We start from the raw sequence: 17,667 nt of genomic DNA, 5'->3' as shown, positions 1-17,667 counted from the left end.
TTCATCAGTTATCTTCTTTACCTTTGTCCATCAAGTTTGGTACAACTATACCATTATTTTAAATCAATACATAAGACAGTCTGGAATCTGATAGCTTTGGCTCCAGAAGGCCATTGCTAAATTTTTTAACAGCAGGCTAGGGGATTGTGTCTTCATGTTGTTGCCTGTCCTACAAACAGCCTTCATGCAACATCTGTCCGAACAGCCAGCTTGGTAGCAATTGAATTTGAATCAGAAGGCTGTGGGTTGAAGGTCCACTTTAAGCAGACACTTCAATGTAGTGAAGATGTGCTACATATCCAGATGGAGCAATGAAAAGAGGCCCTGTCTGCCTGTTCAAATGAACATTAAAGATCCTATAGCATTAGTCGAAGAGCAGGGAGTTATCCCAGTGTCCTGACCAACATTCTTCCCTAATAATCACCAAAAATAGATTAGCTAATGATTCATCTTATTGCTGTTTGAGAGACATTGCTGTGCAGAAATCATCTCCTGCGTTCACCTATATACTTCAACAACCACCTGCATTTTATATAGCATCTTAACGTAGCGCTTCACAGAAGCGTTCTTAAACAAAATGACACCGAGCCACATAAGGCGATATTAGGACAGGTGACCAAAAGCGTGGTCAAAGTCGGAGGTTTTAAGGACTGCCTTAAAAGGAGGAGAGTTAGAGAGGCGGAGAGATTTAGGGAGGAAATTCCAGAGCTTAGGCAGCTGAAGACACGGGAGCCAATATGACGCTCAAGAGGTAAGAATTGGAGCAGCGCAGAGATCTGAGGGTTGTAGGAGGCTATCGAGATAGGGAGGGGCAAGGCCATGGAGGGATTTGAAAACAAGGATGAGAATTTATTTTAATATATAAAATCGAGGCGTTCCTGGACCAGGAGTCAATGTAGGTCAGTGAGAACAGGGGTGATGGGCAAACGGGACTTGGTGCGAGATAGGCTAGGGGCAGCAGAGTTTTGAATTAGCTCAAGTTTATGGAGGATGGAAGATGAGTGGCCAGCCAGGAGAGCATTGGAAGTGTATAGAAGTAACAAAGGCATGGATGAGGGTTTCAGCAGATTAGCTGAGGCGGGGCAGAGATGGGCGATGTTACGGAGGTGGGAGTAGACGGTCTTGGCGATGGAGTGGATATATGGTTGGAAGCTCACTTCAGGATCAAATAGGACATCAAGATTGTGAACGGTCTGTTTCAGCCTCAGACAGTGAGGATTTCATTATAAATGGAGGACTTAAGGACATTTCTAACAAGATAAAAGGCACTGTACAAATTCAATTATTTTTCAACAACTAGGCTACTAGAATAATCCAAGTCCTCTGCTCTAAACAAAGGCCAAAGCAAGCAAGTACAGCAACCACCCAGAAACAGACATATAGCCAGATTCTCACGGGTTCAGCACTTGTAAAAAAAAAAGGCATTAGTAAAGTCAGTCAGCCTCATCTTCGACACCAAATCGATCATTGGTGGATTTTTGCACCATAAAGCTCCTTCTCAGAATCACCAAGATATTCTTCTGCAAATGAAAACAATGGTGTACATACCTTTCTTAGTTTTAGGTGATCCAAGTAGATTTTCACTGCCAGGGCATGTGCATGAGGTACTTTCATTTGTAACAATTACTTCAACTCTACCATTAGCATCTTCCATGCTGCCACAGTCTTTACAGCTACTCTCTATGGACTCGGATGTTGTCTGGAATGACATTATATAGCATCCAATTAAAAACAGATTACCCAAGAAAATATATTTCATGATTCTATTGAGTGGATGACTCCCAGAGGACTGGAGAGCGGCCAACATAATACCTATTTTTCAAAAAGGAGACACTTAATCCAGGCAATTACAGTGGGAGGGTATATTTGGAATCTTAAGATTACTAAATTTCCACAAGAAATTTATTAGCAGTCAACATGGATTTCAGAAAGGAAGGTCATCCTAGATGAACCCGAGAGTTTTGAGGTGGTGACAGCCAGTGGGCGGAGCGAATGCAGTGGATGTGGTATACATGAACTTTCGAAAGCCTTTGACAAGGTACCACACAAGAGACCATTGGAAAAGATTTAGGGAAGGGTAGAAAATTGGACTAAAAACTGATCAGAAGGGAGGAAACGGTTAAGGGCAGTTTCTCAGACTGGCTGGAGTGGGTGGCAGTGCCCCACAGGGTTCTGTTCTGGAACAACTTCACTATGTACATCAATGATTTGGAAATAGGGTTAGAGGAAGTGGTGTCCAAATTTGTAGACAATACTAAAATAGACAGCATAGTAAATATTTGAAGACCAAAAGAAACTGCAATACTGACAAGATGATGGAATGGGCAAAAAGCTGGCAGATGGAATTCAGTATCAGTGAACGTGAGGTGGTATATTTTGGTGAAAAAACAAAATTACACTTTGAATGGGGGCAGGCTAGGTGATGTGGAAGAGCAGGGGGGCGAATTTGGCAGAGACCTAGAAGCAGGCAAGTCTGCTTCATTACTGGCCAATAAATTGGAACAAAAAAACTGAAGTTAATGGTTTCAGATGGGCATTTCTTCAAGATATAGACTTCTGTCAATGAACAGATTAAATCTTACTTCACAATCAATCAGTAATTGTGGGCTGCCACCTACTGAAAGGCACAAAGGGGAAATCCAATTTATGTGCACAAGGATTGCTGGATCGAATTAACAATTTGAAAGTTAATGGCAATATTCTACCTACCTCCCCTTGGGTTTTAGTTTCTCCTGGAGTTTGAAGTGGAGTAGATATTTCACAGGCACATTTATTTTTACGTCTGTTCTTCCGTTTTTGACGCTTCTTTTCTTGTTTAAGCTCTCGAACTCTCTCTTCTTCAGAAAGCTCCTCACAAAGCTGTTCCAATCGACTAATACCTTGCACTTTTTCAATTGCCATCTGCAGAATAAAGTTCCAGTTTATTTTTGATAATCATTAAAAAGGTTATCTGTTTATGAAAGCAAAATTTCAAGTTAAGAACAGTTTACATTTATACACCTATTTCACCAAAATATGGTTGCTTTAGAGATCCTTCACTGGTTAGAAATAGGAGGGCATAACAGGATTATGTCACTGTTTACATGCAAGAGTTACTGACATGTCTGGATCATAAAACTTTAATTAGCTACTGACCAAATATTTATTGGGCTCGAATGCAATCCAAATAAAATCAGTTGCATTGGAAATTTTGCAATTTTCCTGTGCTTTCTTCTCACCAAACCGTAACACATCAGTTGCAGCAGGGGTGGAGGAAGGGGGAGGGAGAAGAGAAAAAGGAAGAGAAAGACCAAACACGTGGTATTCCACCATTTTCATTTGTTTCAATAAGATAAAATGCAGGGAATATAAAAAAACTGATGTAAAAGAAAAACAATACTTCTAATTTTAGAATATTCTGTCCTATTAAACGGCAGTTATAAACTGCCCAGCCACTTTTTACATTAGCAATTTAAGACTGTACCTCAAAGCTTTTGCGCAGTGCATCAATACCAAGGTAGAAGAGCATCTGCCATGTCTGTTCTTCAGCTCGTAACTTCTGCCAAATTCTGTGCAAGCGTTCATACAGATGAATACCAAGACATGTAAGGACTTCTTCTTGTGCAATGTCTATAGTTTTTGCATGTCTCTCCCTCCGCCTAGAAGCAACAGACCTGGTTAGGTTACTATTTACGACAGTTGTTCCCAACTACAGTTATAACTTAAGAGCTTCAACACAGCTTCTGAATGGAAAGTTACAGTGCAGTTATGTATTTAGAAATGGTAACTATTGTTCTAGACCACATTGTTTTATATAAGATTCAAATGTCAATGATCTACATAGACGACGCCAGTAGAGTCAAAATGCTCACTGTACAAGAACCTCACTGACTGACTGTATATACCACCAGATCAGGAGTGATGAACTAATCAGATTCAATTTAGTATTCAGATAGCATGGTTCAGCACACCAATCTACAAGGAGCTAATGCAGAACAGATTCAATGGCCTGGATTTTTCAGATTTATTCATTTATTTTTTGGGCACTTGCTAAGGGAACCGTTCTGCTTCCCAGCCGTTTCCAGAATTTTCTATCAGAAGTGAAGTCAGATGCTCAATAAGCCCACTCATTTGGGCAGGCATTCTTAAATTAGGTTAAAGACAGAAATATTTACATGATGCAATATTGTTCATTAACACTTTGGTAACACCAGGTGTCAACATTTTGTTGCATTACTGGTATCTGAAGTTGCTAAGGAAGCAGAGGGGGATTTAAAACTTAACAGCTTTAAGAGTCTACTACAATCGATTGCACTATGGAAACCAGGAAATTAAAAATTAAACAACTTTTCTCTTCAATCACCACTGCCAGCCAAGCTACACTGCAAGTGCTGTGACGATTTTCCTCTTTTCTTGGCCTCCTCCAACCCAGTGAGCTGGTCAATACCACAGAAGATCCAGAAAAAAAATCCTACAAGAATTTTTTTCTTCTTCAAATAGGATCTTTTCCTTTAGCTACTCAACCTCAGCTCACCCAGGTGATAAAACCTCCTTTACTTCTTCCTAACGTGACACCACAACTTTAACCTCAAAATAGCACCATGATGATTTTTCCCACTTTCTAGACCAGCCACCATTATAACCTCTGAGCTGTATTGTTAATTTGCAGAGTTCTGGACTGTTGCCTATAATAGATTGAAGCCTCTTCAAAAGAGCCTTTAAGCCACCCTCCAAATGCCATCCACAACTTCCTTTTTGATCATGGAAACAGGCAGCCTGTTCCCATGGCTTAGTGTTGCTGGTGTAGCACACAGATGTTCTCAGTTTTCTCCCAAGAGAACAGCCTCCCTAAATGCCCTGGTTCCGATCTTGATCGGTCTGCATGGAAGTTACAAACAAATACAGTAAAGCTTCAGTCAATTACTGCTGTAACCTTAAAATAGAAGCAATTATTGGATCCAGCACAATTATTTCACACTTGCATCATGCCTAGAGAAAATGTTTTTTTAAAAAAAAGCAACCAAAAGCGCTAGAAAGCCCACTCTAGCAAATTACATACTCATACCCTCCTGCGAACTCTGGCTCAGCACGGCCCAACAGATGCGCGATGAAGTCAGTCTCACAGCAAACATGGATGTGTCTTTCGTGAGGACAACAACGTAGTCCCTCATAGAGAGCTGCACAGTAGCCCTTTTCTTTGCTGCAATCCAATTCCCCAATGAGAATGTTGTATGCTCGCAGCACCTTATTTTTACAATCTGTGCAAAACCTGCAAAAAAAAACTGATGTGAGCAACCAGAAATTTAAGAACATTCATTATGACAGTTGAGTGGATAAATGCTGTGATTTCTCCTTAACACTCAAATTGATTGACTAATTTACATCCCATTCATTTCAATAGTAAAATGACACGCAGCATCCCTGTGCTACATTACAAACCTGTGTTTCCGTAGATAAGTCTCTAGCGTTTCCAAAAGACAACTGGAGTCAATTAATACTACTTCATCCCTACATTCCTGGGACATTAGCTCCCACACGTCCATCCAGCAGCCCCTGTTAATAGAAACACAAAGATGCTATGATCTTTGTCAAACAGAAGTACTGTAATTATAAAAAGCACCTGAACCAGTTAAAACACCACCTTTCACCACTAGAACAGGCTGGATAATACAACTATTCAATATCTACTTTTATCTGGGTTGATGTTTTCCAGAACCGGAGTTAATTTATGATCTCAGAACAAAAAGTATGGATCTCCATATGCAATAGAGCCACTGTTTTTATTTGCACCCACCAGATACCAAATAACCATAAAGAAGGGGAAAAGATGCCAGAAGAATCCATATAAACATTTGATTCATACATTTGATGTATGGAGCTGAACAATTAAATTTGCTTTTAAATGATCATCTGGTAGCTCAAGTTTTCCAATCCCGAGGAAGACTTAGAGGGTCTGGGTGTGATGGTGAGCATCACTCAATGCCCATTGTAGTGAAGCAATTAAAAAAAGTTAGATACATAACCAGAACACAAAACTGCAGAAGTTATGCCAAGTTTTACAAAGCACTGTTCAGACCACTCACTGTTCAGCTTTGCTTGCAGGTTATTAAAAGCTTACGTTAGAAAGGGTATTGAAAACAAAAAAATGTATATAGAATGAAATCCAAGGAAGGGATAAAGTCAAACTTTAGTTTATGAAAAGATGGTGGGAGTGAGAAGAGCAGAAATAAACCCATTGAAGCAAAGAAATACACTTGCATTTATACAACGCTTTTCACGTCTTCAAGACATGTCAAAGCACTTCGCAGTCAATTATTATTTCCTCTTTTTCCCCCCCTCCTTCCTGTCGTCATGCCTCCTTTCATTTCTCCCCTCTCTGGTACTCTTTCCCGCCCCCAAAATCCCTACCCCCATCCTTCAGCACTCCTCAACCGTCCTACTCTCCTGCCACTGACCCAGGCTTGATTCCTTCTTGGAAAAGCCTACAGCTTTCCTCTGTGCTCCTCTTGGCACCCTCCAAAGGGCCCATCGAGGCACTAGTCACTGCCTCCTTACGGGCAAGCAAGCCCAACTGCCCCATCCTATTCTTGCTGACTTTTCTGCCCAGCAAGCCCGCTGGGGGCTAATCTTGCCAATCTCCTTCCCGTCTCACTCACCCCTCCCAGCGCTTACCCTGTGGACTCGGCCAGATCAGCTATCACCGCATCTCCCTCCAGAATGTTCATTCACTTGTGAACAAGGGCCTTGCCATCAAGGAGCTTATTGTGGATGATTACATTGACATCATGGCCTTGACGGAAACCTGGCTGACGGGTGATGATACGTTACCTCTTAATGGAGCCTCCCCGCTTGGCTGTATCTTCCACCACTTTCCCTGCCCAGACTGCCACAGTGGCAGTGTGGCCCTCATCACCAAGTCACACTTTGGTCTGTCCCCCTACTCCTCTGGCACCTTCTCTTCCTTTGAGCATCTCACCTTGTTTCACCCCTCTCCTTTAAATCCTCGTTCTCTATCGCCCACCCAAATACCACATCAAGTTTCTCACCAAGATATTTTCACCGCTTTCCTCCCTCAGCACCGCGCGACTTCTCATCCTCAGTGATTGCAACCTCCATCTCAACTCATCGTGCGCTCTCTCCTCTGTGCTCACTGCCCTCCTATCCTCCCTTAATTTCTCCCTCCATATAAACTCCCCTACCCATATTCACAGCCAGCCCCGTGATCTTGCCATCTCATCTGGCCTCTCTACTACCATCGTGTCAATGGATAAGGCCGTCTCTGATCGCTTCCTTGTATCCTTCTCCACCCACATCGCCCTTCCCCCTCCCAACCCCACTTCCTTCTCTGTCCGCCCCGGAAAAAAACTCAGTCACTAACAATTGCACTTTCAAATTCCCATTTGTCTAGCCTTTGGCCCTCCATTCACCATGACAATTCTGCAGCTACCAATCGGCTCAATCACATCCTCGCCTCCACCTTTGATGCCCTTGTCCTTATTACCCCCTCTCACCACGGTCATTCCCCCGGTATGGCTCTCATCTCCGCTCCCTTAAATCCAAAGGACACAAACTTGAACATTTATGGCAGACAACTGGTTTAGCCATTCATCGCCAGATCTCGCTGGACCACAAAGCACCATCGGGTCTTGCTCTCCTCGGCCAAAACTGCTCACTAGTCCAGGATCATCCTGGAATGCAAAGATAACCCCCGGCTTCTCTTCACTAACAGTCTTAAACCGCTCTCCCCTGCCCCCTTCACTCCAATAAAAAAGTGAGGAGCTCTTGGACTTCTTTTTCAATAAGATTGAGACCATCCGTTCAGCTGCCTCTGCTGCTTCCCTCCCTTCCAAAAGCCCACCAAGCCAAACTTCCCCTAAGGATCCCCCCCAGCCCAAGCCCTGAACTCGCATCTTTCTCTAGTTTCTCTCCTATTTCCCCTCATGCCCTCTCTGAGCTCATCTTGACCATGAGACCCAGTTCTTGCTCTCTTGAGCCTATTCCCAAACTGACCACCCAACTTCCCTTCCTGGCCCCATGTTAGTTGATTGTTAAAGGTTCCCTCTCCTCAGATACTGTCCCCCTCCCCTTCAAATCTGTCATCACCCCCCTCCTCAAAAAAACCACCCTTGACCCCTCTGTCCTTGCAAACTAGTGACCCATCTCCAACCTCCTTTTCCTCTCCAAAGTCCTTGAACCCGTTGTCACCTCTGAAATCCGTGCCCGTCTTTCCCACAACTCCCATGTTTGAATCCCTCCAATCAGGTTTCCACCCCTGCTACAGTACTGAAACAGCCCTTATCAAAGTCACAAATGACATCCTGGGTGACTGACCAATGTAAACTTACTCTCATCATCCTTCTCTACCTGTCTGCAGCCTTTGACACGGTTGACCAAACCATCTTTCTCTAACACCTTTCCTCCGACATCCAGCTGGGTGGGACTGCACTCACCTGGTTCCATTTTTATCTATCCAGTCATAGCCAGAGAATCACCTACATGGCTTCTCTTCCTGCTCCTGCACAGTCACTTCTGGAGTCCCCCAAGGATTTATCCTTGGCCCCCTATTTCTCATCTACATGCTGGCCCTCGGCGACATCATCCGAAAACACGCCAGATTCCACATGTACGCTGATGACACCCAACTGTACCTCACCACCACCTTTCTCGACCCCTCCACTGTCTTATTTATTACACTGCTTGTCCGACATCCAGCAATGGTTGAGCAAAAATTTTCTCCAACTAAATATTGGGAATTTGGTCCCCGTTGCAAACTCCGTTCCCTAGCCACTGACTCCATCCCTCTCCCTGGTTGCTGCGAGGGTGAAACAGACCGTTTGCAACCTTGCTGTCCTATTCGCCCAAGATCAGCTTCCGACCACATATCCGCTCCATTACCAAGACCACCTACTTCCATAACGTCGTCTGTCTCCGCCCCTGCCTCAGCTCATCTGCTGCTGAAACCCTCATCCATACCTTTATTACTTCTAGACTCGACTATTCCAACACTCTCCTGACTGGCCTCCCATCTTCCATCCTCCATAAACTAGCTGATCCAAAACTCTGCTGCCCGTATCCTAACTCGCACCAAGTCCCATTCACCAATCACCCGTGCTCGTTGACCTATATTGGCTCCCAGTCCAGGAACATCTTGATTTTAAAATTCTCATCCTTGTTTTCAAATCCCTCCATGGCCTCACGGGCAGCCATGCCTCCAGCTGCCTAGGCCCTAAGCTCTGGAATTTCCTCCCTAAATCTCTCTGCCTCTCTCTCCCTTTAAGATGCTCCTTAAAACCTACCTCTGACTAAGCTTTTGGTCATCTATCCTAATATCTCATGTGGCTTGGTGTCAAATTTTATTTGATAATGCTCCTGTGAAGCACCTTGGGACATTTTACCACATTAAAAGGCATTATATAAATGCAAGTTGTTATTGTTAAGAGTATTCATTTGTGATTTAGTGTATCAAAAACAGAAAGTGCTGGAAACACTCAGCACGTCAGGCACAGCATCTGTGCAGAGAACCTGGTTCTGATGAACGCCAATTGCCTGAAACATTAACTTTGCTACTCCACAGATGCTGTGTCTGGCTGGCTGAATGTTTCCAGCATTGGCTTTTGTTTCAGATTTCCAGCATTGACTATTTTATACCATCTGTTTTAGTGGATTATGTGCTCAAGTCTCTAGAATGGGACTACAACCCACAACCTTCTGACTCAAACAAGTGTGACCCATGGCTGGCAAAAGTAGATAAAATATTGAAATGTCAAATAAGAAATCCATATTATTTCAAAAATATGCCATGAAAATTAAAGGAAAGTCAAATTTAGAACATATCAGATAAATTTTTACTGAACAATAAATAGTTGGAATAATCTACCAAAATGCAAATGTAGAGATTATTCAAAACACAATTCAATGCCACGGGAGTGCTAATATACTAGAGAAATTAACTTCAATGGGCTAAATGGCCTTTTCTCAAATCACTCACTTTAACTAAAATGTGCTAAATAAAATACTCAAACATCTTGTGAATTTTTCTGCACAAGCCTGGGTAATTTTCAATATACATCTAGATATATCATACAACGGTAGATTACTCTCAAATAAAATTACTTGCATTGTGCTGTACTTGACATTTAAAGCATTGAAAAAAGTTGTTAGATAACCTACTCCAATGAAGGGAATTCAACTACATAGGCAGTTGTGAAACCAAAAAAGGGAGAAATGATAGCATTCTATCTTTTTAGAAGTGTTAAATTGTGTTGGATTAAGTAGAATCAGAGGTTAAGCACCAGACCCATACACAATCTAGTCTTCTTTCCCCAATCTACCTCCTTGTACAAAATAAAATGTTACAAGTAGCATGACAAAAGTGACAAGATTCTGTGGCTGAATGCTGAGGCCAGCTTTGAACACCACATCAAAGTGTGCCCAAGATATCATGTTCGTTTCTCTTGATGTGACAATATGAAATATCGGATAATCGCCCCATCATGTCACCACAGCACAACCCCAAAGCTGCAACATACATGCAGTAAGTTTCCCTGCAACAAAAATGAATCCCAATCACTAATGAAGAAATCACATCGTTTGACCACTCATGTCTGCATTACAACTCTAGAAGAGGAAATACCCAGTCACAATCGCATACTGTTGCCAGGCCTTTAGCATATGCATTATCCTTTGCGTAACACAAGTCAGAACTCAATTAAATCGGATTTGTTTTTTTATATGGGGGAAACTATGAGTATGGTATGAAAGGTAAACTAGATGGAATCAAAAGCCATATATTTCAAAGTGTAATGGGTCTTACCACTATTTTCCTGCAAGTCCTCAAAAAAAATTCTTAATTTCCTCTATTCTTATAGCTAGGCAATTCAGGTCTCAACCCTAATCATTGAGATACAATCTTTCACTCTTAGATTTTATTATTTTAAATTTACACTGAATCTGACCTATATGGGCGAGGTTCTGGTTCGTATTAATATATGCTTTCAAGCATGTGTTAACTATTTTATCTGCATGTATGAAAACAAATTCTAAGTGGATGCTTCCCACTTACGGAGCTTCTATTTTAAAAGAAAAAGCACTGGAGGTCATATTGCTGGCTAGAATTTGTTGCAAGTTCCTTGGACATCTTTTCCCTTCCTAACCCAAGTGCAAGCTAACAAACTGCTGACATTATTGCCCTCAGGTTTTTTTTAAAACCGAATAATTTGCCACTGCTAATAACTGTTCAAGATCTCAGTAGGCTGAAAGCCAATATTGAAACTGGTTTCTGTGTTGAGATGAAATGGCAATTCAATACAGAAGAGTACTCAACAGGTTACAGCAGAGCAAAGCTACACCAGAGTTCAAAGCTGGTCAGAAACGTAACTTCTGTTTGCCACTATACTTCTATGAACTCAGATGATTGCTGAAATCAGCACAGAAAATCCATTGCTTTCATATCAATTGCTATGCAAACAGCTGGCAGCATAAATTTGCAACCTACATAACCACCACTGTCTATCAATTTTTTGGCAGGAGCGAGAGACACAGTTTACTGGGGATAGCTACACCAAACTAGCACATCACTTCTTCGGTCAGCACTGCATAAAAATAGTATCAAGTTCAGGTTGCTTGAACTAGCAATTCTCTTCCATCCTTCAATTTTGGTGACCAAAGTCCAAACATCCTATAAGCTTTCACAAGCAGTCTGAATTGAGCTTGCAAGTAAATTACATTTTCTACATTACAACTGAATACACTTCAAAAGTACTTTGTAAAGCGCTTTGGGACGTCTTGGTCGTGCAACTTTCAGTTTCAGGAATACAAATAGAATTAATGGGTACCTGTGGTCCCAAAAACAATGCAATAACTTTTCAAATTTTGTCATTATCTCTGCACTACTACTTTAACCTATTGTGAATTGGTGTGTGGTTAGGGAAGCTTTAGAGTTTACTTTTTGGAGGAGAAAAATGGTTTAACCATCCCTGGTAATATGAATTTCTCCCCCCATTAACCTGGCCTTGCCATGAGGTACAGCAGGTTACAAGCAGAACAGGCATCTGAGTTATATCATGATATTTTGTATACCAGCTATCATAAACCAATACTAACCCATTGCTAAATTTCATGTTTGCCACTGGCCAATTTCTAAAATCAAGTCTCCATGTTTATTTTGAAAATAAAGCCATTTTTGAAATTAATTTAATAAGCATTAAGCCACCAAGATAGCAAATCAATATTCAAATCAGTATTAGCAGTTATCAACAATGTAATTTGTAGAATGAGCTGTGTTTGATGGTAATGCCTTTATGAAATTTGGTTAAAAGCCAAGTATGGACATGACAAGTTAGTGTTCATAAGAGTACTATGCACCTCAAATAAACTACCTCTAAGTTTATCTCCCTGTTACCTGTGTGGTGGCTGAAAAGGTCCAAAGTGAAAAAGGATGCTACATCTGACTTCCTTCTTGCTGTCTCCATTACTTTTCTTATCTGACCCTAGTGCTCTCTCTGCGTTTCCACTGCCACTGTTCCCTTCACTGTAATTTGCAGAAGAGTTAACAGGCTCAGGATCATTTATGTATACATCTTTCTACCCTTCACCTATAAAGATGTACATCAAGTGTATTAAAGCAAGATACCAAATCCTACAACTTTTACTGCATTCTGAAACATAAATTTCAGACTTCAAATAACTTAACATAAGATGTTAAATGGCATTTTGCTTTGGAACACCAGCCTATCAAAGCCGTGACATCATAGATGTTGGAATGTCACTTCAATTCCCTACTCTTGTTGCCAATCTTGAATATGCTTTTCTGAAGAGGCATACCAAGGAAGACAACAATCTCTGGGCACATCTGTTTGTAACCAGCTGATGCTGCATCAGTACACGACCTGAGGACAGGCCAGCCAGGCACCCTCACTGCAGGCAGTGTAGTCCTTAGGTACAGGATAATTTGTTAAATAAAAGCCAACTTCCAGCATTTTGATGCATGTATAAAAGTAGCATAAATTGAAGTTTGAAAATGTCCCGAAGAGTTAAAAGCACTCAAATGCCAATTTATGCTACTCAACATTAGGTGGTTCCATAACAGAATAGAGGTACTGTAAGTTGCATAAAATCTACTTCTCAGTAGTTTGTAGTTCAATCCACTAGCACAATAAAGTATATTAGCTCAAAATGATCAAACTTTACCACTTGGTGGTGCTGTTACTAACACTAACTATACATTGAGATTATACAGCTACATATGTAGATCTGCTACAGCACGCTGAGCAGGAGGATATGCTGTTTTATCCCACGTAACATACTCGGAGAAATGCAAGGGGATACATTTGGGAGGATAAATAAAAGACAACATGTAGACTAAAGAAGTAGAGGTGCAGACAAACTCAGGGATCAGATACACAAATCTTTAAAAGTGGAAGGGCAAGTTGATATGAAGTGAAGCGAGAGGGTGCAGAATTGACTTACCATAATACCATGGATGAGATGCTTTAGTTATGTGGAGAGGAGAGAGACTGGAGCTCTTTTCACTTTCATAAAGATTAAGAAGAAACCTCATTGAAATATTTGAAATGATTAGGGCAATAAGGTAAATTAGGAACAATTATTTCCACTTGTTAGTAAGTGATAACTAGAGGGCATAAATTTAAGATAATCACAAAAACATCAAGAGGTATGGGGAATTTAAAAAAATATATAATGCAGAGGATTGTTAGAACATGGAATACCTGACCAAAAAAAAGCAGTGAAAGCAAAATCCACAATAGCTTTTAAAAAGGGAAGTGGATAAATATTAGAAAACGAAACAATTAAAAAGGATATGGGGAAAGGCCAGGTGAATGGAAACAAGTGAATATCGATCATAAAACCAGCATAGCCACAACAGGCTGACTGATCATCTTCTGTGCTGTAAAATTCGATGATTCACATGCTTCCTTCTTTCCTCCCAAGAGGCATACACTTACCCAAATCCAAAGAGCTCTGCCACATGTTGGCGATAGCTTAGTCTTAGACACCCTCAGTATGCAGTGTTACTGCAAGTGTTCAACCAGCTGAGACCATCCAGCTTAACAGCACAAAACACTGTTAAAGCATTCCACTGCTTGTCCAATCAGGACTAACCTGTTAGGACACATGGTTTTCAAACTGGGATCCAAGAGGTCAGGTTTCTGCCCATCTTATCCGATCTCAAGCTTTCAGTATTTGTTGATTTATTAGTATGTTAAATCTGAGAGTCTGAATTAACCAATTTCTACAATAATCTTACCACTATTTCCCTTTAGGTAGCTGCTAGTGACAAGGAACTCCTGGAACATGTCAATATTGGCAGAGGTTTCCTCTTAAAGTAAAGTTTGAGAACTGGTGCATTAGGATACTGACTTAAAGGTTTATCTGGAATCAAGTAGAAAGAATCGCAGCTTTCAGCCGCAGGTTTACCCTTCCAGGTCCCATTAATGAGCCAATCAACAGTGCCCCCAAGTACCGTAGAGCCATTTGCCTTAACTGTCAGATTGCTGAGTCTGCCTCAGGTGGTTGACCAGTTTCAATCTTCTGTCAGCAGGACAGTTAGTTTGGAGCTAACTCAGCCTCAAGAGATCTTACCCTCTCTGTCCGCTCACCCCACCTCCAAATCCACCAGTCAATAATTGGTCAAACAAGTGTGGGTTTGGGCCATCGCTAAATATGTAGAGGAACAAGGAACTCGTAAGCAGTCCAAGTACCATAACAGCACATTGCCACCATCCTTCTAACCAAAGTATAGCCTACTGAACGGTAATTCCACTAATATCAGGTGTTGAGCTTCAGCAACAGCTGCTTGCCTCTCTATACCCAATCATGGTAAGCATCAAACCCTGGATATACACAAGTGTGTGTTGTCACACCCAATCTTCAATACCATCCAGTAGCTGTTGTCTCAGTTTCCTCAGCTCCAAGAGATGTTCTACCACAGGGCTGACTCACCCTTCAGGGTGCAGAGTGACAGTTTATAGATTTGAGACCTCCATCCTTGCAGGAGGTTTCACTTTTTGTCACAAATGCACTTACATCTCAGTGGTGGATGTTGCCATGAGCCAAAAGAAGCCCTCCCATTGAATGTTTAGGAGCACTTCAACCAGAATTGAGATGGAAAGATTACAGCTTTTGAGGAATGATGAGTAGTGTTTTTGGGGGGGGGGGGGGGGGGGTGCGCAGCAGGGGGGAAAGGAAGATGGGAAAGAAAGTGTAGTTTTGACCATCATGTGACACCTGCTGGATCGTGTGCATATTTACATCAGATAAAAAGATCAGGTTCAGCTGTTAGGCCCCCATGGTTAAATACCTTGACCTGCTGACACTAAATATGCAGGCTTACATACAGAAGATGCCCACTTAGCCAAGATACCACAAGGTTGTCAGTACTTCTAGAACCATACCCCAGCACAAATCATCCTCCAGCAAGCTTAGCAACAGATTGCTGTAGGCCAGAGCCCTCCTTCCCTGCAGTTTTCACTTTTATGAAACAAATGTGGAAGAATGCAGAACACTTTTTTAAAAATGACTAAAAATGGTTTCAAAGTGTGTTAATGTAGTGATCGTCAAGTACAATCAAACTTAGACAGTCAATGAGGGGGAAAAACCCTTGAAACCAGATTAAATCAGCACACTTCCTGCAAATGAAGACTAAGTTGCATACTTTTATGGGGGAAGCATTAAGTTGATTATACTAAATTAACCACAACCCTATGGGTCAATCTTCATTTGTTACCATGTTTCCTCTTTTAGAATTTGCTACTAGAGGCAACTTTGTATAAAACCTCCCATTTTGGGATAGGAAGGAGGTTTTGGGGGTGGGGTAGAAGACAGACAGTGGCCTGTGATATGAATTTCCCATTCACAAGGTAACAGAACCAGCTTCAACAGAAGTGAAAATTTTATGCAAACATTTATTTCCAGGCTGTCCCTATCAGCATAGAAACAGAGCATCAAAAAGGTGACTGATTCGGTGATATTTTCATTCACTGGAATTATCGGCATAAGAGCCAATTCAGTATATTACACTTTCTCTTTGAAAAGAATATTCATACTTTATCGCTACAAGATTTGAAATACTGCAGAGCAGAGTTTTTTGCCATATTGAAAATCATGTTTAAAAAACACAAGAGCATAAGATAAGGGTTAAACTAAACCAAGCACGTAGGTAACTTTTTAAAAACATTTATAATGTTAAATAAAGTTAAATCTGATAGCTCTACAAGAATACGCATCAAAATGTGCCACTACTAATCTAGTTCAGAACAAACTTAATTGATATCACTTCAATTTGAAAAACCTGGCCTATTCCAGTTCTTTTTTCAAGTTTTCATCAGTGGCAGCAGTGTGTAGGTAGACAATATTCTTTTGATCTATTTGTCATTGTGCAAAAAGAATTACTTTATAGTGCAGAACAGTCTTTAAAATGCCATAAAAACTGTTAGTGATTAGACATTAGCAAATAATGCAAAGCATGTTTCACTCAACTCCATTTTTCAAATCATTGTATCTGAAATGTCCCACTTCATAACCAAAATAAGTGAACAACCTTCAACAAAAACAAATAACTTGTGATCAACAAGTCAGTTTTTCCCAATTTTCTAACAATAATTGCATTTGGGAGCCATTAAAATGTGGGTCTCCAGCAGCTAAAATTGTTTATACAGGTCAGATTGAATTTGTAATGCAAAAAGATTTTCCTCTGGCACAGAAGTGCAGTTTTAAAATTTTTCCAACTATTGTAATCTAGTACAGAAGAAATGTAGGTATTACTTACCCCAAAGGTTTTGGCTTGTGCGTATCTAACGAATGTAATTGACATCTTTTGTTCTTTTTACTTTTAGGAATTGCATCAATTGTCTCATTTAGTTTGGACCTAAGAAGAAATGATTCAGAACTTACTGTACAGAGAATTCATTGACAAATCAAAAACATTCTCCAATACTAGTCAAACACCTGTGGTGCTGTACACAGGTAGTCTTGGACTTCTCCATATCTGGTTACATATCTTGTACACAATGTTCTGTTTCAGGTCTCTCCAGCTATTACCTTGGCTGCGTTTCCTTGGATAAGGTGGAAAAAAAGACCTAAAATAACTGTCTCTTGTGTGCCTGTCTCTCTGCAATCTTCCATCATTTGATAAAATGCAACTGCGAATGTCAATAGTAAGGCAAAGGTCAGGCTTCAACATATGCAGTAAAGAAAAAGCAGTCAGGAAAAGAAGCAGGCAAGAAATATTTAGAAAAGCACCCTAATCCTCACTAAGGCAAAGGAATGGATAACAAAAGGTCAGGGGAAGGGAAACTAAGTCCAAACCTTCAAGAAATAGGTAGGCCTCTGGAAAGAAAGGGCATGGGTGACACAGCGAACCAACATGAGAGGAAAACCTACTTGACCTCGTCCTCACCAATCTACCTGTCGCAGATGCATCTGTCCATGACAGTATTGGTAGGAGTGACCACCTCACAGACCTCGTGGAGACGAAGTCCCGTCTTCGCACTGAGGACACCATCCAATGTGTTGTGTGGCACTAACACTGTGCTAAAAAGGGACAAATTCAGAACAGATCTAGCAGCTCAAAACTGGGCATCCATGAGGCGCTGTGGGCCATCAGCAGCAGAATTGTATTCCAGTACAATCTGTAACCTCACGGCCCAGCATATTCCTCACTCTACCATT

At 41.1% G+C, this 17,667-nt stretch overlaps 1 protein-coding gene across 4 annotated transcripts in view; it reads right to left on the bottom strand.

The window, feature by feature from the left end:
* The window catches only part of ggnbp2 (gametogenetin binding protein 2), a 46,646-nt gene that overhangs the window by 11,566 nt on the left and 17,413 nt on the right, over positions 1–17,667 (bottom strand). For 2 of the 4 annotated variants that reach the window (XM_068008169.1, XM_068008173.1), the window contains exons 4-9: positions 16,766–16,864; positions 5,419–5,532; positions 5,039–5,248; positions 3,464–3,653; positions 2,710–2,901; positions 1,549–1,699 (exon numbers count right to left, since the gene is read on the bottom strand). In XM_068008169.1, coding sequence (XP_067864270.1) covers positions 1,549–1,699; positions 2,710–2,901; positions 3,464–3,653; positions 5,039–5,248; positions 5,419–5,532; positions 16,766–16,864 — 956 coding nt within the window. The remainder of the gene's footprint in view (positions 1–1,548; positions 1,700–2,709; positions 2,902–3,463; positions 3,654–5,038; positions 5,249–5,418; positions 5,533–16,765; positions 16,865–17,667) is intronic. The other 2 variants (XM_068008172.1, XM_068008170.1) reach the window with 2 other exon arrangements.

This window comes from Heptranchias perlo, chromosome 28 (assembly GCF_035084215.1).
Source record: "Heptranchias perlo isolate sHepPer1 chromosome 28, sHepPer1.hap1, whole genome shotgun sequence".
NCBI lineage: Eukaryota > Metazoa > Chordata > Chondrichthyes > Hexanchiformes > Hexanchidae > Heptranchias > Heptranchias perlo.
This window is presented reverse-complemented; position numbering and strand designations above follow the sequence as displayed.